Source organism: Podarcis bocagei (genome assembly GCF_964188305.1).
Source record: "Podarcis bocagei genome assembly, chromosome: 12".
Taxonomy (NCBI): domain Eukaryota; kingdom Metazoa; phylum Chordata; class Lepidosauria; order Squamata; family Lacertidae; genus Podarcis; species Podarcis bocagei.
Window position 1 is genome coordinate 48,923,288 of NC_138137.1, and position 25,901 is coordinate 48,949,188.

The following is a 25,901-nucleotide window of genomic DNA, read 5'->3' on the forward strand; positions in this document are numbered from 1 at the left end:
CTGGGTTTTCTGAGGACATTGCTATGGGTGGATGATCTAGCAGGGTTAACAGACTTGACTTTTTTATGTTGTTATGCCAAGTAAACTTTGGCTTCCAGGCATTGAAAATTGAGGTAAAGAATGCTTCTACACTCAGAAGCTACATTTCATAGAATCATAGTTGGAAGGGATCTCAGGGGTTATCGAGTCCAACCCCATGCAGTGCAAGAATCTCAGCTAGATTCATCCAACCTCTAATTAAAAACCTGCAAGGAAGGAGAGTCCACCGCCTCTCATGGGAGCCTGTTCCACTTTTGAACAGCTCTTACTGTCAGAAAGTTCTTCCTGATGTTTAGTCGGAATCTTCTTTCTTGTAATTTGAGTACATTGGTTTGGGTCCTAGCCTTCAGAGCAGGAGAAATCAAGCATGCTCCATCTTCCATGTGACAGCCCTTTAGATGTTTGAAGATGGCTATCACATCTCCTCTCAGTCTCCTCAGTCTCTTCTTTCCCAAGCTAAGCATATCCAACTCCTTCAACCATTCCTCATAAGGCTTGGTTTCCAGATCCTTGACCAACTTTGTCTCCCACCTCTCTACACATTTCAGCTTGTCAATATCCTTCTCAGTAATCCTTATGACAACCCTATATGATAGGCCATCGTTGTTGTTATACTACAGATGGGTTGGACTGAGAAATTCTTGAATGATACCATCATTCTTAAGGTCTTCCAGGCTCACCATTCTCCTAAGGAAGATGGATAACTATTGTCATATGAAATTAATTCCTGATTCACCTCTTTAATTGTAATCAAAGCAGTTCATGAGCAAAGGCAACTGACAATATTATGCCCCCACTCCCATTTCCATTTTTTTAAAGCATTTCTGAGGCACCAAGGAATTCAAATAAAAATGAAATTTTGATTTGATATTCTTTGCAGAAGTCTGTGAGTGGCATATCTTTATTTATGATGCTTGAGATGGATCTGCATGTAGCTATTAGTACTTTGTTTAGTTGCCAAATGGCCCTGAAGGACACAAGCATTTCCTTATGGGAACACTCTTGCATTAGAATCAGTCTGTTGCCACCTGCTGTATAGAAGAAAGATTGCTAATTGTAATTATATTCACTGCTTTCAATTTGGGAAACTGTTCTAAATTGTTCTAAACCTTTTAATGTGGTTTACAGTTGTAATGCTTTGCAGACTCAACAGTAGTACCACTGAGAAAGATAGTTTAAGGAAGGCATTGCTGTTGATTCTATGCATTTGTGTTGTATCATGAGTCCTAAGATAACCTACAAGATACAGTGGTACCTCGGGTTACATACGCTTCAAGTTACATACGCTTCAGGTTACAGACTCTGCCAACCCAGAAATAGTGCTTCAGGTTAAGAACTTTGCTTCAGGATGAGAACAGAAATCGTGCTCTGGCGGCGCAGCGGCAGCAGGAGGCCCCATTAGCTAAGGTGGTGCTTCAGGTTAAGAACATTTTCAGGTTAAGAACAGACCTCCGGAATGAATTAAATACTTAACCTGAGGTACCACTGTAACCAGTTTCTCTATCACTAAGCTTGGAAAATATTGGGAATTATAAAATATTGGGAATAATTAAAAATTATTTTGAGGGATCCATGGTTGTATTTGCAATTATGGCTGTGCTTTTTTGAGCACATGTGGAAGTGGTTTTACATGTTTCAGCTTCTTCCCACTTCATCCTGGTTTCAACCTCATGTGTTTCCATGCAGTCATCTATCCGCATACACATTCAGCATTTTTGGATAAACTTCCATTATCCCTGACCACTGACCATGCTGGCTAGGAGCGATGGGAATTGTTGTTCAACAACACCTGGGGACCCAAGGTTGAAAAAGGCTGCACTAGGGCCTTTCCAGGTTTACATGCAGTTCTGTATCAGCAATTTGAAGATGATGCACAAATGGTTATATTTCCTGCTGCTTTTATTCAAGAATTAATATACTTCAGGGCATTAATGTGGACTGCCTCTCACTTTTTGGGTGTTTATTTGCTTGCTATGAGTTGTTATAGCTTCTTGTCAGACCTGCATCATTTGACCTTTTTTTTGTATGTAGTATTTTGCTGTTGTAGAACCATCTCTTGAGTTGGGGTTGGGGGAATCTAAGGAATGATTTAGGGCTGTATAATCTCCCCCTGCCCCAGATTTTAGGCCTTTAAAAAAAACCAAAAAATCACCAACCTTTTAACTACAGCATCTGATCACAAAGAAGTTCTAGAGCTTAAATTCAGTTACTTTTGCAAGCGCTAGCCATGAGAAATGTTGGTCCTTGGACACAATATGCTTGGAATGTGATAATAACATTGCCAACCTGTCTTTGCCCTATTACAGAATATATGGTGTGTAAACGTCTAGGAACTGAGAGTGGTTAAATCACTAGAATGAAACATTGTATGTAAAAAGACATGGCAGCTGCCAGTGTATCCTACTGACAGTTAATTTCACTTGTATCATTTTGTAGTTTGGTTGGTGGAGTCTCAACCACTAGCCGAACAACAGAAAAATACTGTGCAAGTGAAATTAACTATCTGTAGGGTATGCTGGTAGCTGCCATCTCTTATGTATAATGTTTCATTCTAGGCGATTTATCTAACCACTCTAGTTCCTAGTGCCTTCATCTGCCCCTGCTGTAACAAAACATGTCCCTCCTGTATCGGTCTCTACAGCCACAGCAGATGCTGTAACCCTCCAATGGTTTGGCTTCATCCCCAAAGGTGCACTCTTCCATTGTCTCTCGAGACACATGGGTGCCAACCATGTTGGTTAGTTGTAGATCACTGGATGAGGTTTAGCATGAGGAAGAGGTGAAGAAAGGATATACTTTTGATTATCCTCTATAGCATCACCTGACAAATTGTTTATAGACCCATTTCCTACTCTATCCTAAAAATACACTTTGAAGATCACTGTGATGAAATTATGGGTAGCTGCAGTTGGAAGTCAGAAATTGATTGCATGTGCAAATCCCTGCATGGCGTTAGGTGTTCTCTGCAAAAATGTGAACTACCTTTATTCTGGCTTTAAATCACACTGATTTAATTTGGAATAATAGATCTCTCGCTGTGGGTTGGAAGTACTGTTTCAGAATTAAATATGACCCTGCTTCCAGTCAAACTGAACTTGGCAAAGCAAGCCATTTTTAATCCATAAGTGTTTTTGCATGAGAACGTAAGTGTTAGCCAATTAATTGTAGATAATGTATTTTAAAATAGTCTTTGCATAAACAACCCTCTAGTTTTTTCATTATCTCCTTCCTGAAACCCTGAGAATGAAGGATAATAGAAGCACTCTGCAGGGTTTTAATGACAAGTGCTGGGTAAGATGAGCTGAAGCAGGAATGGGGTACTATATGCTGACAAGCGCTGGCCTGGAGAGTGCTGATGTGTCCAGTCATTTGATATAACTGGTTATTGGCATTTAGAGATAGCTAATTCAAGTGAAAGCACAGTGAATAAAGCCAGAGTCCAAAGAAATTGCAAATTAATATACTGTTCAGGTACAATCCAGCTCAGATTAAGTCCTGACATATGCATGGGGGGAAGGGAATATTCTACTTCCATCCAAATATACAGTCAATCTTCTTCTTTGGCGATCACTCATAGCTGAGTAAGATTGTCTTCCATGAATATGGTCTTAATGGTGTGTCCGTAGGCAACTGTGGAGACCAATTTTGGATCCAGGTAGGAGTTGATCACGGCGAGGATTTGCCAAACATGCCTTCCTCTTAGCTCATTTCTCCCTTTCATCCTGAGTTCATTCTTCTTACATGATGCCTTTCAGTCATTATTTAATGTGAAACTCGACTTTAAAGTTAAAGAATATTTTTATGAAGAGTTATTTTTGTTGTTTTATTAATCTCTATTCTTCTTTTCTACTCAGACATTTAAGGCACAGTTGTGCCTTTGTACTTTTAGTATTATTATTAACTACTCTTCTAATATATGTAATGCCAAACCATGGTTTGGTGTTATTCCTAAACCAGCATACTGACTACTAAACATGATTAATAGTAAAATTTGTGTATGTGAGGAGTGCAATCCTTTGGCCATTTGCTATCCATGGGCAACATTACATTGCACAGACTCTCATTATTAGAGGAAAGACTAACTTTCATGTTGCATTTTTATCACATTTTGTATCGGAATGTTTCAATTATGGTAAGAGTCAAGTGGGACCTGCAACAGAATGTTGCAGCATAGAATATTCCTATTCAACCACGGCAGCCATTCTTTCTTTCTAGACACTTGATTCCAGGGGCAGCCATCTGGTCCCTTCAGGTTCTGTGAGCTACAACTCCCATCATTCTTCATTGTTGACCCTGCAGGGAGGGTGGGAGTTGCAGTCCACAACAGCTGGAGGGCACCACATTGCCAACACTTTTGTATTCTATTCTCCTAGTTTCTATTAGTATGATGATGATGATTGTAAGATTTTTTTTTAATGAAAAAGTTCAAGGTCTGATAGGATACAAAAGAATAAATCAGGTTAGAAAGATACATTGCTGCTGATTTCCACTGATCACTCTGTTCAGTTGCCAGTCATTGTAAGAAGGAAGACATACAGTAGTAGTTGTTTCCCATGTAGCGCAAATTGCAAACTTTATACTTTGTCCTTTGACATGAGATGTTTTGTGCAGCCCCACAGTCTGGAGTCTTTGCTCGCTGGTAGGTAAGTGTACATAGGATTGCAAGCCTTAGTCAATTATCGGTAGAATTGGGGATTGGCATCCCATAAATTATGAATTTGAATGGTTGGGTTTTTAGAGGGACTTCCGGGTTAGCGCGATCGACTAATGGCGGATTCCCTCCGAGCTCCGGAGGGAATCGGCTTGACAGTGGGCTGGGTCTTGCCGTGCCAGCGACACGGGGACCCTTAAAAACCACGGGCACGGAGCCCATGGACATGGTGACTTGGCGGGCACCGCTAGCGCCCTCCCGACCTGTGAAGGAGCCTTTTTAAAGGCTACGGAACGGGTGCCGGGGAGCGGCGTGGTGCTGTGAGTCTTCTGCTTCCCCTGCCAAGCGAAGCTGCATGCCGTTTGTCGGAGAGCGCTGACTTCTTCCTACCTAAATTTGGACTTAAAATCAAGAGCAACAACCCGTGAGTAATTTGGAAATTGGATTACAAATAATTCGGTTTTGGATTTGGTACGAGCGGGGGAGGTGAAAAAAAAGGAAGTCCGTCTCCCCCCTATTGTAAACAGCTTAAAGCAAGGATCTGTCATCTAAGGTTGCGAGAAGAATTGTTATGATTGGATAAAAAATATAAATTCCACGGATTTAAAGGACTAAGCTAATGTGCTGGAGGACAAGAGTTTATTTGTTTGGATCAAGTACCACCTTTCTCAAGCCCGGGAGTAACCCGTGAAAAGAGCCTGCTGAGGATTTACAGAAAACTTTTGACAGCTGTCAAATTAGCTGTCAAAGTTGGGAAAAACTGAAAGCTTAAATTTTAACCGGTTATATTGTTACAAAATATTGAAAGTAAAGAAAGATTGATACAAATAAATCTGACTTTTGGATCGGAAGGGAAAAGAGTACAAAGTAACTAGAATCCCTCTAGAGGGGATTCTTGGACACTACAAGAATGGAACTAGGTCGGGAAATACGAGCTGATTTGCAAGAACTTATCTTTCTCGTGGGAAAGCTGCGAGAGACGAGCGAGCAAGGCCATGTTTTGTCTACAAGCCCCACAAAACCGAAATTAACAGAAAATACACCCATTGAGTTGGAAAGGGACTTGATGCTCAAAACACAGGCAGCTGAACAAACACAGGCAGCTGAACAAGAAAGGAAACTGTGATGGGATGATGAGCTGCTTGTGCGTAAAATCGTAGTCCCTCAGAGTTTGTGCAAGTCCACAAACCTCTGTCTGTGACGGAGCCCCTCAGACATGGCTGCTCTAGTCACATGCAGATTCCGACAGTGGTTGCTTTCGGAATCGTTTCCAGCATAAAAGCTCCTTAACGGAAACACGTCTTCTGGACTCGCGGCGTCACAGTTTCCGGCGAGGAGTGGGTCTCCCTATGGGAGCTTCAGATACCTCCCCACTGTTCTCGCTGGACGTGTCCCTGTTTCCTCCCTCCTGCTCGCCTTCCCTCAGAGACCCACCTCTCCCCCTGCTGGTTCCTGCTTCAGCTGCTGAGTCTCTGCCAGCCTCCGTGAGCCCTTCCACCAGAGACCCACCTCTCCCCCTGCTGGTTCCTGCTTCCTCCGATGGCAGTTCCCTGACATCCACCTCCCCTCCAGGGCCCCCTTCACCCCCTCCCGTTCCCTCTCCTCTGGGCGGTGAGGAGGTAAAACCCCGAAAAGAATCCTCTTCATCTTCAGACGTCTCGAACATTTCCCTCCATCGGTCGCCGTTCCGGCTCGCTGAATCCTCCTCCTCCTCGGAATCTGTGAACCCCTCCCACTCCTCTTCTTCATCGGTGGTGGCAAAGTATTCCCTCTGGAACCTTGCTACAGGCTGAGGTTTACGTGGGAACCTCTGATGAAAAGTTTCTATTAAAACCTCGTCATTGACATCCTCTGCCATGACCCAGGTGTTTTCCGACTCCAGTTCCCCTTCCCACATTACCAAATACTCTACTTGATCTCCCTTCCACCTGGAATCGAGGATCTCCGCTACATGGTAGCTTTGTTCCCTTTCCTCCATTGCTGGTCCCCGAGTGACCCTCCCTTCTCTGTCCCCTTTATACGGTGACAGCAACGACCTGTGGAAAACTGGGTGCAGCTTCATGTGGTTCGGTAACCGGAGTCTGAAAGCCACTGGGTTGACCTGTTGCGTGACTTCAAATGGGCCCAATCTTTTGGGTCTTAACTTCTTACAACCCCCTTTGAATGGTAACCCTTGGGTTGACAGCCACACCTGGTCCCCCACCCTAATGGTTTCACCTTCTCTTCTGTTTTTGTCTGCCTGCCTCTTATATTCCTCCTTGGCCCTGTCTAAGTTAAGTTGGAGCTGGCGATGGATCGCTTCCATTTCTTCTACGAACTGTTCGGCAGCTGGAACGCTCCATCTCTCCCCTTCCCCCCCTGGGAAAGCCCTGGGATGGCACCCGTAATTAGCCAAAAAGGGGCTCATCCCCGTGGACACGTTCTCCGCATTGTTGTAGGCAAATTCCGCCAACGCCAGCTTCTCCACCCAATCATTCTCTCTGTCATTGACATAACACCTCAAATATTGCTGGAGGATGCCATTGGCTCTTTCCGCCTGCCCGTTGGTTTCAGGATGCCGGGCAGTCGAAAAATTGACCTCTACATGCAGTAAGCTCATGAGCTTCCTCCAGAACCTGAAAGTAAATTGTTTCCCTCGGTCTGAAACCACCCTCAAGGGGGCGCCATGCAACCTAAACACATTTTCAACAAACAATTTAGCTGTTTCTTCTGCCGTGACAGCATGTGAGCAGGCTATAAAGTGGGCCATTTTGGTTAACAGGTCTACCACAACCATGATGGCTGTTTTCCCCCTGGACTTTGGCAGATCAGTCATGAAATCTATGGCCACTGCTTCCCATGGTCTTTCAGGTGTGGGTAGCGGTTCTAATAACCCTGCTGGTGCCCGCCTCTTCCCTTTGGCTCGCTGGCATTGGTCACACCCTCTCACATACTCCCTCACATCTTCCCTGACCTTGGGCCACCAAAATTCCCTGGTAACCAGCCACATGGTTTTGTGTTGCCCAAAATGCCCTGCTGTGGGGCTATCGTGCAGCTGCTTGAGTACCTTCCCCCTCAAATCTCCTTCAGGTATATATAACGCTCCCTTGTAATACAACGCCCTGTTTCTCTCCTCAAAACCTCCGGGTTTATCTCCCTCCCTCCTGAGACCCCTGAGTTTGTCCTGGGCGTATTCATCATTCTCCGTTCCCTCTACCAGTTCTCTTTGCCCCACCAATGCCGCCCCACACACCCAGCGGTCCTCTGGAATGACATGTCTTTCTTCGGGTGCTCCCTCCCCCTCCAAATATTCAGGTTTGCGTGAGAGAGCGTCCGCCCTAATGTTCTCTGGGCCTGGCACGTAACAAATCTCAAAGTTAAATTTGGAGAACTCCTGGGCCCATCTCAACTGCCGTTGGTTGAGCACTCGTGCCGTTCTCCAATACTCTAGGTTCTTGTGGTCAGTGCACACTTGCACCTTATGTTGTGCCCCAATTAGCAGGTGCCTCCATCTCCGGAAAGCCTCATGAATAGCAAGAAGTTCTCGGTCATACACCGTGTAGTTCCTCTCGGATTTGTTCAGTTTTCGCGAAAAAAAAGCACACGGTCTCCACTCTGACTCCTCCTTCCCTGGCTGCAGAAGAAGCACCGCCCCTATGGCTCTGTCTGATGCGTCTGTTTCGACTCTCATCTTTTTTTGTAAATCCACATGCAGAAGTTGTTCTTCAGAGGCGAAGGCCCTTTTCAGTTCCTCAAAAGCTCGCTCCGCCTCCTCAGTCCAAACGAATTTCTTCTTACTGCTGAGACAGTCTGTAATGGGTGCCGTCAGGTGTGCAAAGTTTCGGATGAACTTACGATAAAAGTTCCCAAACCCCAGGAACCTCTGCACATCCTTCTTTGTTTTGGGTGTTTTCCATTCCAGCACTGCCTGGACCTTTCTGGGATCCATGGCCAATCCCTTGTCTGACAGGCGGTACCCCAGGAATTCCACCTCCTTGGTATGAAACTGACACTTCTCCAGTTTCACCCACAGCCGGTTGGCTTGCAGCCTGCTCAACACTTCTCTGACGTCTCTCACATGCTGCTCCTCATTCTCAGAATACACCAACACGTCATCTAGGAAGGCCACGCAATTCTTGTAAAGCAAAGACCCCAGTACGTGGTTCATAAACGATTGGAAGCACGCCGAGCCTGCTTGTAGTCCGAAAGGCATCACTAAATATTCAAATGCCCCCAAAGGGGTGAACATGGTGGTTTTCCATTCATCCCCTTTCCTTATGCGTATCAGGTTGTACGCCCCCCTGAGGTCCAGCTTTGTAAAAATCTTTCCCTTCCGCACCCTGGTCAAAATGCCGTCAATCCTGGGCATAGGGAAGGCCAATGGTTCTGACACTGCGTTTAAAGCCCTGAAGTCACACACAAGTCTCGGCTTGTCCGTGTTTTTTTTATCCACAAAAAACACTGGGCTACCTCCCACCGCTCTGGACTCTCTGATGAAACCTCGCTTCAGGTTCTTGTCAATAAACTCTCTTAACTCCTGCATCTCTTTGTCTGACATGGCGTACAACTTGCCTACAGGGAGCTGTGCCCCAGGGAGTAAATTGATTTGACAGTCAAAGGGTCTATGCGGGGGTAGTTGGTCAGCTTCCCTTTCACTGAACACGTCGCTGAGATCTGCGTATTGTCGTGTTACCTTCACCTTCTCAGTTACTTCCGTCCCTGCTAGGGTGGCGGGGGCCCCTGCTGACCCCTTTCCCTCCTTGCAGTGTTCTAAGCAATGTGCGGAACCAAAGGAAACCACTCTGATTCCAGCCCACCAGCGGATCATGTAACGCCAGCCAGCTCATCCCCAAAATAATAGGAGCCCCTCCCAAGGTGGCCACATTAAACGCTATCAGTTCGGTGTGCCTTGCCACCTTCATGATCATTGGGACGGTCTGCAAGCTGACTTCTCCTCCCAACAGCTCCCTGCCATCGATCGTGGTCACCTGCAGGGGGTTGCTTAAAGGGATAGTCTGTATCTGGTGTTCAGCTGCAAACTCTTTGCTCATAAAATTGCAAGAGCTGCCTGAGTCCAACCGCGCCTTTATCTTTAGAGGGTATCCGTTTTGCAGCTCTAGTGACACTTCTATCACTAGGGCAGGTTTAGGAGGTTCTGGCGTGGGCACTTTCACTGCTCTTTGGCCTGGCTGCTGTGCCCCGACGGTGGCAGCCAGGCGTTGGCTTTTACTTGCTCCGGTATTTCCTCCACTCCTCCCTCAACAGCTCCCACCATCCCTTGCCATTCCTTCCTCTGGGGGCAGACTCTGGCAAAGTGACCTGGCTGTTGGCAGAGATAGCATTTCCGGGCGCCTTTTCCCTCCTTCTTTCCCCCCTCACTGGGCTTTGAAACTGCGCGCGCGCGCTGTTCCGATTTCCATCGGCTCCGCCGGCGGGAAAGTTGGCTCTGGAATGTCTGGAATGCGGAACTCCTTCCACCGTTCCCCCTTTCCTTCCCGCCTCTCCAAGGCTCTCGCCTCCTGGCGCGCCCCTATGGTCAGCGCAGTTTTGGTCAGCTGATCCATAGAAACCGCCCTGGGACTCCGGGAAAGTTCGTCTTTCACAGCCAAAGCAAGCCCTTCTTCAAATAGCATTTGAAGGGGTTCTGCCGATAAGTCCCACCCCAATCTGTGAACCAGCATGGTGAACTCAGTCCAGTACTCACGGACAGATCGGCTCCCCTGTTTGCAAGCCATTAGCTGTCTGCGCACCACTCCCTGCTCAATATCGCTGGAAAACATCAGATCCATTGCACGAAAGAACTTCATTGTGTCCTTTAGGACGTCATTATTCGTTGCCATCAGGGGTCTAACCCAGTCCCTCGCCCCCCTTTCAAGATGCCCAATCACGAAAGCCACTCGCGATTCCTCGTCAGGGAATTCATCAAACTGCACATTGAGGGCATATTGCATCTCTGTCCTAAAGGCATGGTAGTCCTTGGGGTCCCCCCCAAACTTCTGCACCAATCCTGGTACCTTTCTGGTGAACTGGGTGGCTTTCCCCTTCTTGTCTGCATCCTGAGCCCTTCTCTCCTCAAGCCTCGCCGTCTGCAGCGCCAGTTGGATCTCCAACGCTCGGTACCTTTCTTCCAAGCTTGGACCCGCTCCAACTCCTGCTTCTCCGGTTCCGGCTGGGTCACTCATGATGCCTTCTCCTGCACAAACAACTTACAAAGACTGTCGGAATGCTGTGATGGGATGATGAGCTGCTTGTGCGTAAAATCGTAGTCCCTCAGAGTTTGTGCAAGTCCACAAACCTCTGTCTGTGACGGAGCCCCTCAGACATGGCTGCTCTAGTCACTTGCAGATTCCGACAGTGGTTGCTTTCAGAATCGTTTCCAGCATAAAAGCTCCTTAACGGAAACACGTCTTCTGGACTCGCGGCGTCACAGTTTCCGGCGAGGAGTGGGTCTCCCTATGGGAGCTTCAGATACCTCCCCACTGTTCTCGCTGGACGTGTCCCTGTTTCCTCCCTCCTGCTCGCCTTCCCTCAGAGACCCACCTCTCCCCCTGCTGGTTCCTGCTTCAGCTGCTGAGTCTCTGCCAGCCTCCGTGAGCCCTTCCACCAGAGACCCACCTCTCCCCCTGCTGGTTCCTGCTTCCTCCGATGGCAGTTCCCTGACAGAAACCAAAAATTGAAGAGGAGGAAAAGACACCTGCTGAACAGGAGGAGCAGAAAGAAGGGATGGCTGAAATGCCACAGAAGATAAAAGAGAGCCGGAGACCTGCTAAGATGAACTCTAATTCGACCAAGGTGAAAGCAGGACCATTTGGGACATACAGATTCAAGAAGCAGAGCTGGAGCTTCATCTTCAAACAAGCAGGCATGGCTGGAAGAAGCATGGTCAACACTGAGAAGGTACCTTTTCGACCCTGGATGTTTAGCATGAGAGACTTTTGAAGAAGCCGGCTGAAAGGGGCTGAGAGAGATTTGAGAGCCTCGGACATAAGGTTGCCAGGCTAAAAAGATGGACTAACTGGACTTTGGTTTGGGATTGAAACCGGGGAGAGAAGGGTGGGGGTTTAGAAGTCCAAAGGCGGCCTGATTTTTACTTTGTAGTGTAAAAATTATATGTTTTTTATTATTATAAGAATGGGGAATCCATGGATGGGAATTAAGGACAACTTTAGGAAAGGTATCTTTTCTCTTGTTTTTATATTTCTTGTTTCTTCTTTCATATATGATTAAGGTATATATTTCAAAAATTGTTGAATAAACTAAATTAAGGATAAGGATAATAATGATAAGGCCTAAACTTACTATAGAATCATATTAACAAATCATGGTTAAGCAAATTAACAATTTATGGTTAAGACATTAAGGATAAAAACTTGTTTGAATAAACAACTGGAGTTGGAATACAATAAGGGGAGATGTGGGGAAGTCATGAAAAGAAGTTATTGAAAATGAGATCTAAAAGGTGGAATCTTTTTGTTGTTTTTTGTGTTTTCTTTTGTTTTTTCTGTCCTGTTTTGTGTAACCTTTTGAAACTTTAATAAAGATTATTTTTTAAAAAAAAGAATAGTTGGGTTTTTAGTGTCAGATTGTGGGGCTACTACAGGAAGTGTAATGGTTTAAAACCTTTAATTAACTTTCCATTCATTCTGTTCCTACTTTATTTCTAACATATCTGGCTTTGTTTTCCTGTATTATATTCTGGGGACAGTAGTTGTCTACATGTCAGTGGTTGAAAGAAATACAAATGAGTAGTATAAAGTTCAACACCATTTTAATGCATAGTTTATTTTCCCACAAGCCTGATCCAGTAAAAAAATACCTAGACTTGTGCAATGAATTAGCAGACTTCATGTGTTGCAGGAGTGCTGGAGTGCCATTATTGCATCCTACTGGTGCTCTGGGTCAATTGCCAGATTATATTTTCAAATGTGTTGTGCAAGCAAAACAGAAGTTTGCTGGCATGCTCACTGGACAATAAGACTGGCAGTCATCTTGCATATTAATACACATTGTTCCTGAAAAATGATGGATTAATTCCTGTGCAATCTGGCCTTTTTAATATATCTTGACTAGTTAAGAAGATATAGTGGTGAATTTTCTTATGTGTGGCCCTTGAAGCAGTAAAATTGGTACTTTGTAATTATACTGTTGGTATAATGTTTTCTTTCTATTTATTATAGGTTGTGTCACCTTAGTATTTTTGAAAACTAAATTGCTGCTTGTTATATGATGTGAATCTCTTCACTCTGTAACTTTCTTTTTCAGATCTGTTTTCTTCTGTTTGCTATTCTCTATATTGTTTCCTACTTCATTATCAGAAGATACAAGAGGAAAGGAGGTAACTGTTTTTATAGTCATATGTAGACTGCAGTCAAAATGGGAAATAGATGAGATGCTCTTGATGATATTGGGGCACAGTGCCAAAAAGGTGTTTTGGGTGATGAGGGGAAAGTTTGTGTTTGACCAGAGAGCCGTACTATTTTACATTATTTCTTCGTTGTATTTGCCCAACCTTTATTTCTTGCAGTCTGAGTTTCCCAACTTGTTAGGACTTCAGCTCTTAACTTGTGCCTGTTTTCTTCATTTATAATTTTGCAAGTTGGTTAATAGAAGGTGAAGTTTATCTATTTAAATAATTTATATATTGCTTCTGATAAAAGAATCTCCAAGTGGTTTACCATCTAAAATTCCAATACTAAACTGTTAATATGTATAAGAACAAATAAGTACTAAACTATACATACAATCTAAAAAATAATCAACAATAAGCAAGTAATGCAACAGCGCCATGTGTAAAATGGGCCAATAACCTAGTGGGGCAAAACCTGTCCAAGCAGATGTGTGTTAACAGTCTTGGAAAGCACGTTACTGCAATTGCCAGAAAGAAAGCTCATTGTCTGTGCCATGCTGCCACCTAGCTACCAAATGTCTACAGACTGCATGGTGGCAATCTTCTTCTTCTTCTTCTTTGGTGATCACTCGTAGCCGAGTAAGATTGTCTTCTATAAACACGGTTTAACAATGAGTCCACGTGCAATCTTATTAAAAGTTGCATGACAGGGATCCTAGTGATACAAATAGCAGTATGGTTGCAGTCTAAATAAATATGGGTTCAGGATTGCTAATTTAGTTTATCATTACTATGTCAGTAAATGATATACTATTTAAGGGTTTGAGATTAAAGTTTAACTGGAGGGCTTATATTAACTTGTATTTTTAATGTAAGATCCACGTATTGATGGACAGTGTATCCAATATGTTATGGTTTACTGTTACTGTTAGTACTATTTTTTCCTGTTTTTCTTCTTCTTTACTTTATTCTCCATCTTTTCATGATATTTCACCCCAATTCTTTGTTAAATCTGCAAATTGAAAAATTAATAAAACATAAATAAACTTAACATCCAAATTTATTTGTACTCAGTTATGTTATTATAGACAAATTAATTGACGGCAAGGCTATCCAAGACTACTGGCCATGATGGCTATGTTCTGCTTCCACTGTCAGAGGCATTATTCCACCAACTATCAGTTGCTTGGAATTGCAGGTGGGCAGAAGGCTGTTGCGCTCATGTCCAGCTTGCAGACTTCCCACAGACACCTGGTTGGTCATTTCTTATCCGTCAAAAACTAAGTTATACTTGGGTAAGGGTAAGCTTCTGGTGGCTTGCACCATCAAGCCATCTTGACATTTTTCTTCACTTTCATCTCTAACATTGTGTATATTTATAAATGTAGCTTCATGAAAATTAGTTCCTTTAAACTTTCACATTTCTCTTTTTTGTTTAAACATTTATGAAATACAGTACTTTTATAAAGTACAAATATGAAGTATGATAAAAAACATGACGTTTGATTAAAAAAAACCTTACATAATATTTTGATTACATTCTCATTTCTTTTCTGACAATATTTTAATGGAGCTTTCTAAAGTTTCAAAATTCCAAAACTGTATTTTTCCTTTTTTCTCTTTAAATATGAAATTTTGCACTGATTTGTCAAATCATATATATAAAATTTCTTAATACAAATCCTAATAACTAATACGGTTTCATATTGTCTTGCACTTTACAGTTGGAACTTTTCAAATTATACCTCTTTTCAATCTGTTTCTCATTTCCTATCTACCCTGAGTTGTTTTATTTTGGGGTTGAGGGGTTGTTTCTTTTCTGCCAGTTAGGTCTGGAGGGCAGGACAAATGCTCCTCCTGGAAGAGGTGGCAACAGTCTTGAAGACCCTGCCTATCAAGGCCAGAGGGGGGAGTCATCCTATTCAGAGAATGTCTGCTAGTCCAATCTGTAAATACAAATTCATGGTAGAACACAGAGGAAGCACAATTTCCATTTTCCATTTTCTTTAACATTGTTAAAGTAAAGCCAAATTGCTAAGAAGTAAAGAAAGTGTGATAACAAATTAAGAATTGTACATACAGTCATACCTCGAAAGTTGAACACAATCCATTCTGGAAGTCTGTTCGACTTCTGAAATGTTTGACTTCCAAAGTGCAGCTTCTGATTGGTTGCAGGACACTCCTGCAGCCAATCGGAAGCCACGGAAGCCCCGTCGGATGTTCAGCTTCCAAAAGAACATCTGAAACTTCCGGTTTTTGATCTTTTGGGAGCTGGAACGTTCGACTCCCAAGGCATTTGGAGCCGAGGTATGACTGTATTCTAATTTCCCCCCAAATTATGTGCAATCCCATCTACAAATAAACTTTTTACCTATGGTTTCAAAGTGCTTTGAGATTTCACTTCTCTTTATTAATGGAATTTTATTGTTGATGTTATGCTTTGCAGTGCCGTGGTACGCTTTTCTTAATATTGGTGGTGTTTGCAAATAAAATAAGCATAAGATGGCCTTAGGACATTCTACCAAAGCAAGCAAGGAAGGAAACTTAAGTCACTTATGCTTCCTCTGTTGACATTTCTGGGTCTCATTTGAAGGTGAAGGGAGAGATGTTTGTTTTGTTTATGCACTGGATAACATGGACTGTGCATTTTGCCACCGAGATGTGTCTCTTGCCTATGTAAAAGTTAAAAACAGCCATAGAGGAAGCATGAGTGACTTCCTCATTTGCTGCCTCATTGACTGTCCAAAGGCAGTCAGTCAAGAACAATAGGTTTTCTAAACTGTGATGCAGACTCAAATGCTGAATTTGAGATTAGTGGAGGAAAAAAGCTTGTATATAGGAGCATTGTACTATGACAGTGCAAAGATTGGGCTATCTTGCTGTGTAGGCATCTGTCATTAAGGCAAAGACTAGGGCAGTCTAAACAAGGGTTCACTGATTTGTAATCTGTGCATTTTGATCACTTTAACCTTTTTATATATAAAAATGTTGGAAAAGAAGTAAAAAGCAGGCAACAATTGTCTTGGAAATAAAATGTAATACAAATATGTATTATTTTTCAGATGAGCAAGAGGATGAAGATGCTATTGTCAATAGAATTTCGTATGTATATGTTTGTATGTATATGTATATCTTATTTAGGCTTTCATTACCTTTCCAGTGCTGTGCAAATATAGGTCTGGCTTGTACATAACGCTAAACCCACAGACAATCAAATGAATCATGGATTGTTTTTCCAAAGTTTTATTTGTTTTCCAGCTGCTCTTGCCCCATGCTGTTGTAGTTTTTCTAGAGTTGGGTGGGCAAACAAACTGTGGTTAAAGAAGGCTGCTGGGTTCACACGTAACACCAGGCCAATGTTTGGTGAACCAAAAACAAACCATGGTTTCAAATCACTGAACAAACTGTAGTTAATTTATTTAGTTTTAATTTAGTTTTAATTTATTTTAAATTAACCGTAGTTAATTTATTTAGTTTTAATTTATTTTAATAAACTATGGTTTAGTATAATGAATGAATGAGGCCAAATAAGTGTTTTTCTGTTGTAGAAGAAGAATACTCTATTGCTCTCCAAGCACAAAACTAAAATATATGCTGCTTGCATAGCTTTTTATCTCTTAGTTTTTGACAATGGATACCGTGTTTATGAATCAAATAGCCTGATGAAAGCAAAAACTGAAAATAGAATCTGCATTCCCCGTATTTAAATTTTCTTTAAAACTTAGGTGTCCACTGAGAATTTTGACTTTTTGAATAGCTTTTATAAGAACTCTTATAAAAGTATCATTATCATAACTTCCATATGGCATGGGAGCCGCAATCTGACAATTCTCAGCCCAGAGCCTCCTTATGCATGCCAATCTAGTTGTGTTGTTCTTTGGATTGTGGCATATGTGTGTGTTTCCTTTTTAGTATTCATCTGCAAACCAAAATTTGTTTGAATTTGCTCCCATGCAGAGCTTTTCATTACTTCAGCAGTACTAGACTTTTACAGCAGAGGGAGCACTTTCATTAACCTTGACAGATGTTTGGTTTTCTTTAACACATTCAGGAATAGTGTTTTGTTTTGTTTTGTGAGGTATAAGGAAAGATAAGGAAGTGAGAGGATGGTGTGCTAATTGAACTGCTTAGAGGCCATTTTGGTATGTGTAAGACATATATAAATTAATAATAATAGCAGCTAATATTTGATAGTTCTCCATTCTATTTTTTTTTAAAAATAAACTTTGCATGTTGAATATTAGCTCTGGTGCCTGCAAAGCAGTGGCAGTTATGCATTGAAGCTCTTTTTAAGCTGTTTTCATTAACTTAACAGTTTGAACTGTTGTATTAGCAGTAACAATAATTCTTCTTTTTGATTTTCAGGCTATTCTTGAGTACATTTACTCTTGCAGTTTCAGCTGGTGCTGTCCTCCTTCTACCTTTCTCAATAATCAGCAACGAAATCCTGCTCTCTTTTCCACATAGCTACTATATTCAGTGGTTAAATGGATCTCTAATTCATGGTTTGTATTATATCATTTTAATATTGGTACTTGAATTTGAAACACAAAATTATTTTAAGTGCACCAGCTATGCATCAAATCAGAACCATTAGGGTACACAGATTACTTTAGGAAATATTTTCCATCCTAAGTAGGGGCATTCAGTAAACTGGGCAGGTGATCTTACCTGCTTTTCATCTTTAGAATGCTCTTTTTTCATAAGGGCTCTCCAAATCCTGAACTTATGCATCTTCTGCAATTGATGCAAGATGCTTTTAGTAAAACTGGCTTTTGGTGGCAAGGGACATGGTACAATAATTTGCATTTTCTTTTCCACCCTGAGCTCTTGGGACAGGCTGATTGTAAGTCCAGTTAAAACAACAAAACAAAACAAAACAAACAAACAAACAAACAAACAAACAAACAAACAGGACTTCCATTGGATAGATCAACTTAACTATTTTTCCGAAGGGGTTGAATGCTGTCTTTTAGACATTCCTCAATTATCTATACTAGATTTGTGGGATGTGGCGGCATCCCCAATTAGTTGTCATTCTGGTTCTGTGTGGGAAGAATGAAACTTGGGAAGAGTGGCTGCTTTGTTTTCATTATAGAGTTTGTTTTTATGAGGTCAGAGATGTCCTGCTCTACTTCTGTCCAGTATTCAGATTAGTATTCTGAACCACACAGAACTGGCGTTCCACAGGTGATAACACAAGCAGTGTAGCTGAGAGTCAGCAGTGAATGGTATGTGAATCGCAGTCTGATGGCAGTCATACATTCAAACCCAGAGGTAACATGGTTCAAAGGCAGTCTTAAAGTCAAAACAGAGGGAGGCCCAGCAAATAGCTAGGTAGACACAATTCATTGACAGGCTGCTCCTCCGTGATGTTTGCCTCAGGGAGCTCCTGGTCATCCTCCAGCTCGCCAATAGCAACAAGCTGCATATGAGAACCCACATATCCAACTGTACGATGAATTGATTTAAGGGGGCATGAGATAAATGAAGATCATCAATGGTAACTCTGCTTTGAGAGACTGATGTGTGGGAATGTGTGTATAAAGACTGCCACTCTTTTTGGTACTTCAGTTTGCAGTGCAGAAGCAAGATTATTGGCTGTGCAAGACAGGAATTATTCCGTTTCTTTGCTTTGAAGATGAGAAAGCTAGTGTGGTGTAGCACTTAGATTAGGATTTGGGAAACCCAGGATCAAATCCCACTTAGCTATGAAGCTCACTGAGTAGTGCTGGACCAGACACTATCTCACCTGCCTTATGAGGTGGTGGTGAGAAAAAAACTTGTGTGCCACTTTGAGCTCCTTGAAGGCAAAATGGAATATAAATTGAATAAATAAATTAGTGGCGTGTGAATAAAGGGTCTGTGAAATAATGACATTGAAGTCACCATATATATTTTTTTGGGGGGGAGTAATTGAACAGGTGGAGTATACTGCTTAGTCAGCAGCTTAGAATCTCAGTGTGATATTGAATGTCACATACAAAGTTATACAGTGGTACCTCGGTTTACGAACTTAATCTGTTCTGGAAGTCCGTTCTTAAACCAAAACCGTTCTTAAACCGAGGCGCGCTTTCCCTAATGAAGCCTCCTGCCTTTGGTGCCCTTCCACTGTTCGGATTCCATTCTTAGACCGAGGTAAAGTTCTCAAACCAAGACACTATTTCCAGTTTGTAAACCAAATCGTTCTTAAACCGGGCTGTTCTTAAACCGAGGTACCACTGTATTAACGTTAGTTAGCTGCTGAATTTGTGTGCTTGGGGGTCCTCAGTCATTGTGGTATTTTTTATTAAGCGCTAGCATGGATTGTTTTAGATACTTAATATTTTTAATTCTTGCACTAGAATGTGTTACTTCCCTTGAGTCCTTCATAGAGAAATGGAATTAATAAAAATATATTTGTGTATCATCTGCTACCTGGGGGGCGCACATGGTAGTTTAAAACCAGAAGCTCCTACATGAAGTTTGTTTATCTTATTTTGCATAGTAATATCTGTAATCTACATGTAAGCATATAATTTTGCAGTCTATTCCTATAGTAGATTCCTTTATAAAGGGTGTTTAATTGAATTCAGAAATCTTTTGAAAACTTTGAAAATGCATTGTGTTTGATACAAACATCTAGGGAATGCCAGGTTTATTACACTTAGAATCCTAGAATTGTAGACTCAGAAGGGACCCCAGTGTTCACCCAGTCCAGCCCTGCAACACAGGAATATGCAGGTGGAATGTATGGGAACTGAACACTGGCCTTACAAGCACCACACTCGTAACCAACTGAGCTAACTGGAATAGGCTAGTTACAGATAGGTAGCCGTGTTGGTCTGCCATGGTCAAAATAAAAAAATTCCTTCCAGTAGCACCTTAAAGACCAACTAAGTTAGTTCTTGGTATGAGCTTTCGTGTGCATGCACACTTCTTCAGATACTTCAGATTCTTCTTCTGAAGAAGTGTGCATGCACACGAAAGCTCATACCAAGAACTAACTTAGTTGGTCTTTAAGGTGCTACTGGAAGGAATTTTTTATTTTGGAATAGGCTAGTGATTGTAGTTCAGTTATTCATTTGTAATGATTCTGAAAGCCAAGGTAGATAACCTTTTAAAGTGAAAAGAATAATTTTAAGGTATGTCTAACACCAGATAAATTTAGCTCACTTTCAAAACTCTTGAGATAGTGGAATGTGCATAAAATGAACATGACAAATGTGAGGTTCTTGTTATCTCATATGTGTCCAGCAGATGGGGATAGAATATAGTGAAAATTCCACATCCACACAATGCAGGACTTGCATTCTATTCCACAAGTACTGTCGGCAAGGGTGAGGCTTTATCAGAAGTGGTAACATGCTTGCTTAATTGCAGTTTTCTTTCACTTAAATGCTTTAACATTTAGATTGTATCAGTTAAGCTGGCAAGGTTTGTGTGGGTTGCTCATAAAATCCTTCATACATTGTAGTTTGTCATCAGCCGCATTAATGCTTAGGGTGTGGTTGCTCACCCCATGCTTTGCGCACCCAGCCAGTTTACCCCCTCCCCAGACAACCTTTTGTTCCTCCTTTATGATATCCTCTCTTTGGGGGGGGGGTTAAAAGAGTTACCGGCAGTAATAGGCCTATGCTTCTTCATACATATAAAAGCAATTTTTGGCACACAAATATTTGTGGACAAAGTAAGTATAGGAGAACAATTAGGTGTGCATAGCAAAACATTCCAAACATATTTTCAGGGTGTAGTTTGATTCCCTGCCCCCCTTGACAAAGATCTTGCCCAAGCTGCTCGCCTCATAGGTTCTTCTAAGGAAAAGAGGACCAAACTTTGAATGGATGAGGTTGAGTTCTACGTTGCACTGCCTGCAGTAATTTTCAGAGAGCTAGACAACATGTGGCATGCAACTGAGCCACTTCAGATGCCAATCTATTATTTTATTTTATTATTTTATTTATTTTATATACAGTCTTTCATCCAAAGATCACAGGGCAGTGCACAAGAGAAATATACAAAAAGAAAACATGAAATGGATTACATAATAGCAAAAGAAATCACCCCGTGAAAACACAATTTAAAGGCCCTAGATTGCTCAAAGGCCAGGTATTATAGGAACATTTTTTGTGCAGTGCCTAAAGATATGTCATAAAGGCACCGGGTGAGCCAGAGCCTCCCTGGGGAGAGCATTCCACAAATGGGGAGCCGCTGCAGAAAAGGGCCGTTCTCATGTTGCCCCCCTGCAGACCTCTCTCAGAAGGGAGCACATGAAGGAGGGCCTCACATGATGATTGCAGGGTCTGGGGCAGTTCATATGAGAGGAGGCAGTCCTTGAGGTATTGTGGTCCTAAGCCGTTAAAAGCGCTATAGGTCAAAAGCAGCACTTTGAATTGGGTCTGATTGGCAGCCAGTGCAGCTGGGCCAGGATCAGAGGTCAAGGAAACTGAACAGGGACATATTTCCCCATCTCTCCTCATGACAGAGGCTATCATACAAGCAGTTTCTGTGCCAAAACCAGGCCAAAACCCTGATTGAAATGGATCCAGAAAATTGGTTTCCTCCAAGAAGAGGAATCTAGTTTTCAAACTAAGTACAGTGGTACCTCGAGTTACAAACACCTCAGGTTACAAACGCTTCAGGTTACAAACTCCACTAACCTGAAAGAGTTACCTTGAGTTGAGAACTTTGCCCCAGGATGAGAACGGAAATTGTGCACCATCGGCGCAACGGCAGCATGAGGCCCCATTAGCAAAAGCACGCCTCTAGTTAAGAACAGTTTCAGGTTAAGAACGGACCTCTGGAACGAATTAAGTTTGTAACTAGAGGTACCACTGTACTTCAGAGTAGTGAAAGTGTCAGTGAGCATTACTGTTAACACTGGAAGGTAATAATTAAGTGATATAGTGGTCTTTCATAAGCAGATGAGAATAAAGTTCAGCAGTGAGCTGAATTGTGGACAAACACTTTTGGTATTGTCAGGGAACTGCCATCGGAGGAACAGGTGGTGGAGGGGCTCAGGGAGGTAGACAGAGACTCAACAGCTGAAGCAGGAACCAGCAGGGGGAGGAGTGGCTCTCTGAGGGAATGCGAGCAGGTGGGAGGGCTCAGAGACACTTCCAGCGAGAACAGTGGGGAGGTATCTGAAGCTCCCATAGGGAGACCCACGCCTCGCCGGAAACTGTCACGCCGTGAGTCCAGAAGGCGGGTTTCCGTTAAGGAGCTCTTATGCTGGAAACGATTCCGAAAACAACCACTGTCGGAATCTACGAGTGACTAGGGCAGACATGTTTGAGGAGCTCTGTCACACACAGAGGTTTGTGGAGTTGCACAAACTCTGAGGGACCACGATTTTACGCACAAGCAGCTAATCATCCCATCACAGGTATGAATTAATTTCACAGAACCAACATGTTTATTCCGAAGATTTCACAAACCTGGCCTTTTCCCCTACCATTTTGCTCATGTTTGCTGACTCTGGGTAGCTGCTTTGGCATACTGTATTTTTTAAAAAAACAGGATATCTGTGCATTATAGCCAGCCAGGGTTCATACAACCAGTGTACTGATGTCACGCTGCCATATAGTCAATCAAATTCAGCTACAAGACATTTGAGAAACCAAATCAAATCAGGGCAATGGTGCCCTGTTTTACACGTCTCCCAAATTGGCAGCTCGGGGAAGGGGTTTTGCAGGATAATACCCCTGCCCTTTTTGCTAATTTCCCCACCTACTTTCAGCTATAGTAAACTTGAAATCATTAGAAATAACTGAGCATGTTTCTTCACTTCAGTGAGGGTGTTGTGGAATAAATGATAGAACTCATTTTGTGTTATACTGTAAAGATTCTGCAGTTTTCACAAGTAACACATACATTTTGTTTTTCTCTAGGCTTATGGAATCTTGTTTCTCTCTTTTCCAACCTTTGTTTGTTTGTACTGATGCCCTTTGCTTTCTTCTTTCTGGAGTCGGAAGGCTTTGCTGGCTTAAAAAAGGTGCGTGGGTATTAAATATATGTGAATGTGATGGTTAAAATACTATGAGCAGCCAGCAGCGCTATATATATAAAACTAATGGCCAGCTTTTAGGATCTATGTAAAACAAATTGTTGTGTGTTAAATGATGATAGTAATTGGCGTTGGCAATAATTATGTATAAACCTGAGTAATAGGAACTTAAAAATATAGTAGCAACAAAACTCTTGGCTGGTCTGCATTCAGGCTAGTCCTCTTAATATATTAGGTTTGATAACCTTGCTATTACAATAAAACAAATAACACAGTACACAAATAATATTTCTGAAGGAGTATAACAAGTGAGTGTGAGAGAGATTTATTTAGGGAGTTTATATCTGAAATACGTTATGAATCTTGAAGGGGCCCAGAAGCGACCTTAAGTCTCATTGCTTTACAATTTTGGGTCTAGTAGACCCAAATGGAGTCACATGACTTAAATTGATTAATTTTTGGTTGTATATATTTCAACTATTCCAAAGTCTGAGAGTCAGTATCACAGTTGTTGTAAAGGTACAGTGATCTGTTGTGGAACAACCCCATTGAAGAAAATAACAGTGGTTACCCAGACATTGCTGGTTGCAAATGGGCCCCCATAACTGTTCAAGATTCAGGGCCACAAAAGGACAGGTCCACCATTGGGCTGACACTTAAAAAATTGAGTAATATTTTGCACCAGGCTCACTGTGACAGCACTCTGGGCCTTCCCCTGAAAACACGCTTCAGACACCCTTATTTACAAGTCCTAGTCGCAAGCTCCCAGAGACTGCAATCATCTAAATAGAACTGCTGCTGACTGCTAACTTCTCCCATTGTTTGGTATGGTCTCCTTCTTAGTCTTAGTTTCCTTCTGCAGGTTATCCTCCACCTCTGCCATCTGAATTAACCCTTTCCTCTTCATGTGGAGTCTCCATAGATACAATTTAGAAGTCTCCTTTGTATTCCTGTTCAGACAGATTTATATTTTGAAGCCCAGACAGGGCAAAATGCATATGACAGCGTATGAGCATGAAAACGGTTCAGATATCCCAGTGATCCTGGAATCTGCTAGTCAGGCCATTGGTCAATCTCGGTCAGTACTGTCAACATGTTTGACTGTGGCTCTCCAGGTTTTTAGATAGGAGTCTTTCTCACCTGTACCTGGAGAATTGAACCTGGGGCCTTCATCATGCAAAACAGATGTTCTACCATTGAGCTGTCGCCCTTCACTGAATATCTGATACCTGCATTGCTTCACAGGTGGTGGTGTATGAAAATGTACATACCATGCCTGCAGAGGAATTTTTGTATCTGGTGTGTGTGTGTGTGTGTGTGTGTGTGTCTATGAAACTTTCCTACACACACAATCATACTCCTCAATAAATGAAATGGAAATAGGTTTTTCCAAAATAATGAATTTGTTTTTTACTATATAAAAAATGTAAATAAAGTAGAGCTAAAAAAAATGTAAATGTGCTTCTGGATAAATTGATTAAATGTAGCAACCTGAATATAAATAATTAAAACTCTTCACTTTTTCTTTGTATATATTTACACCATCCTTTAAAATGGCAAATTTCAGGGAGCAAGATTAGGTGCTCCCAAACCATTTGTTAATGGAAGTAGGTGCAAGTTTCTATGAGGATGTAAGTGATGAAGTGAGTGAATTCTGAACTATCTACCGTATTTTTCGCCCTATAGGACACACTTTCCCCCCTCCAAAAATGAAGGGGAAATCTGGGTGCGTCCTATGGGGCTAATGCAGGCTTTCGCTGAAGCTTGGAGAGCGAGAGGGGTCGGTGCGCACCGACCCCTCTCGCTCTCCAGGCTTCAGGAAGACATCCGCAGCCTGGGCAGCCCTGCGGGAGTTCCCGCAGGGCTGTCTAGGCTGCGGATAGTAGCCTGCTTCCTGGAGCGCTGGGTGCGCTGAAAGCAGAGCGCCCGGCGCTTCGGGAACACCTCCACAGCCTAGGCAGCCCTGCAGAAGGTCCCGCAGGGCTGTCTAGGCTGCGGATAGCAGCCTGTTTCCCGGAGCGTCCGGTGCTCTGAAATCAGAGCGCCCGGCGCTTCGGGAACACCTCCGCAGCCTAGGCAGCCCTGCGGAAGGTCCCACAGGGCTGTCTAGGCTGCGGATAGCAGCCTCCTTCCCGGAGCTTCGGGCGCCCTGAAAGCAGAGCGCCCGGCGCTTTGGGAACACCTCCGCAGCGTGGGGAGCCCTGCAGGAGTTCCCCGCAGGGCTCCCCACGCTGCGGATAGCAGCCTGCTGCCCAGCGGGCGGGCGCCCTGAAGCAGAGCGCCCCGCACGCCGGACAGACATCCGCAGCGTGGGGAGCCCTGCAGGAGTTCCCCGCAGGGCTCCCCACGCTGCGGATAGCAGCCTGCCGCCCGACAGGTGGGGCGCCCTGAAGCAGAGCGCCCCTCGCGCCGGGCAGACATCGGCCAGCCCCACAAGCTCGAGGGACAGCAGGGAGGCGCAGCGTCGCCATCCCGCTGTTCCTCGACCTGGTTCGGTTTCCCCGACCTGCTTTTGGGGGGGAAATAAAGGGGGGGAAAATTCCCTTTATTTCCCCCCCAAAAAATTAGGTGCGTCCTATGCGTCCTATGGGACGAAAAATACAGTAATTCAAAACGTGAATTGATGTTTGATATTACTTTATGGTGAGTATTTTTATAGCATTTGAAAAGCCATTTATCCCCCCCCCCCGAACAAGTCTTGAGGTTCTCCCATTAGGTAGGACTACAATCTGTATCTGATATCTGAGGCCTCCACAGATGTAATGATACCAATCCCCTAATCATCATTATGGAGCTGGGATCCAGCTAAGGAATATGCATTTTCTTTAGAAACACACACTCTCTCCCCTCAGTCTCTGCTTCTTTCGACATGATTGTTGTTATCGCTGTGCTGATTTTGG

General features: G+C 43.0%; 1 protein-coding gene across 1 annotated transcript in view; it reads left to right on the forward strand.

Annotated features, from left to right (window-relative positions):
• Positions 1 to 25,901, forward strand: part of LMBR1 (limb development membrane protein 1) — a 72,565-nt gene that overhangs the window by 10,372 nt on the left and 36,292 nt on the right. Inside the window, exons 2-5 of the mRNA XM_081163776.1 lie at positions 12,932 to 13,004; positions 16,079 to 16,118; positions 17,382 to 17,521; positions 22,886 to 22,989. Coding sequence (XP_081019902.1) covers positions 12,932 to 13,004; positions 16,079 to 16,118; positions 17,382 to 17,521; positions 22,886 to 22,989 — 357 coding nt within the window. The remainder of the gene's footprint in view (positions 1 to 12,931; positions 13,005 to 16,078; positions 16,119 to 17,381; positions 17,522 to 22,885; positions 22,990 to 25,901) is intronic.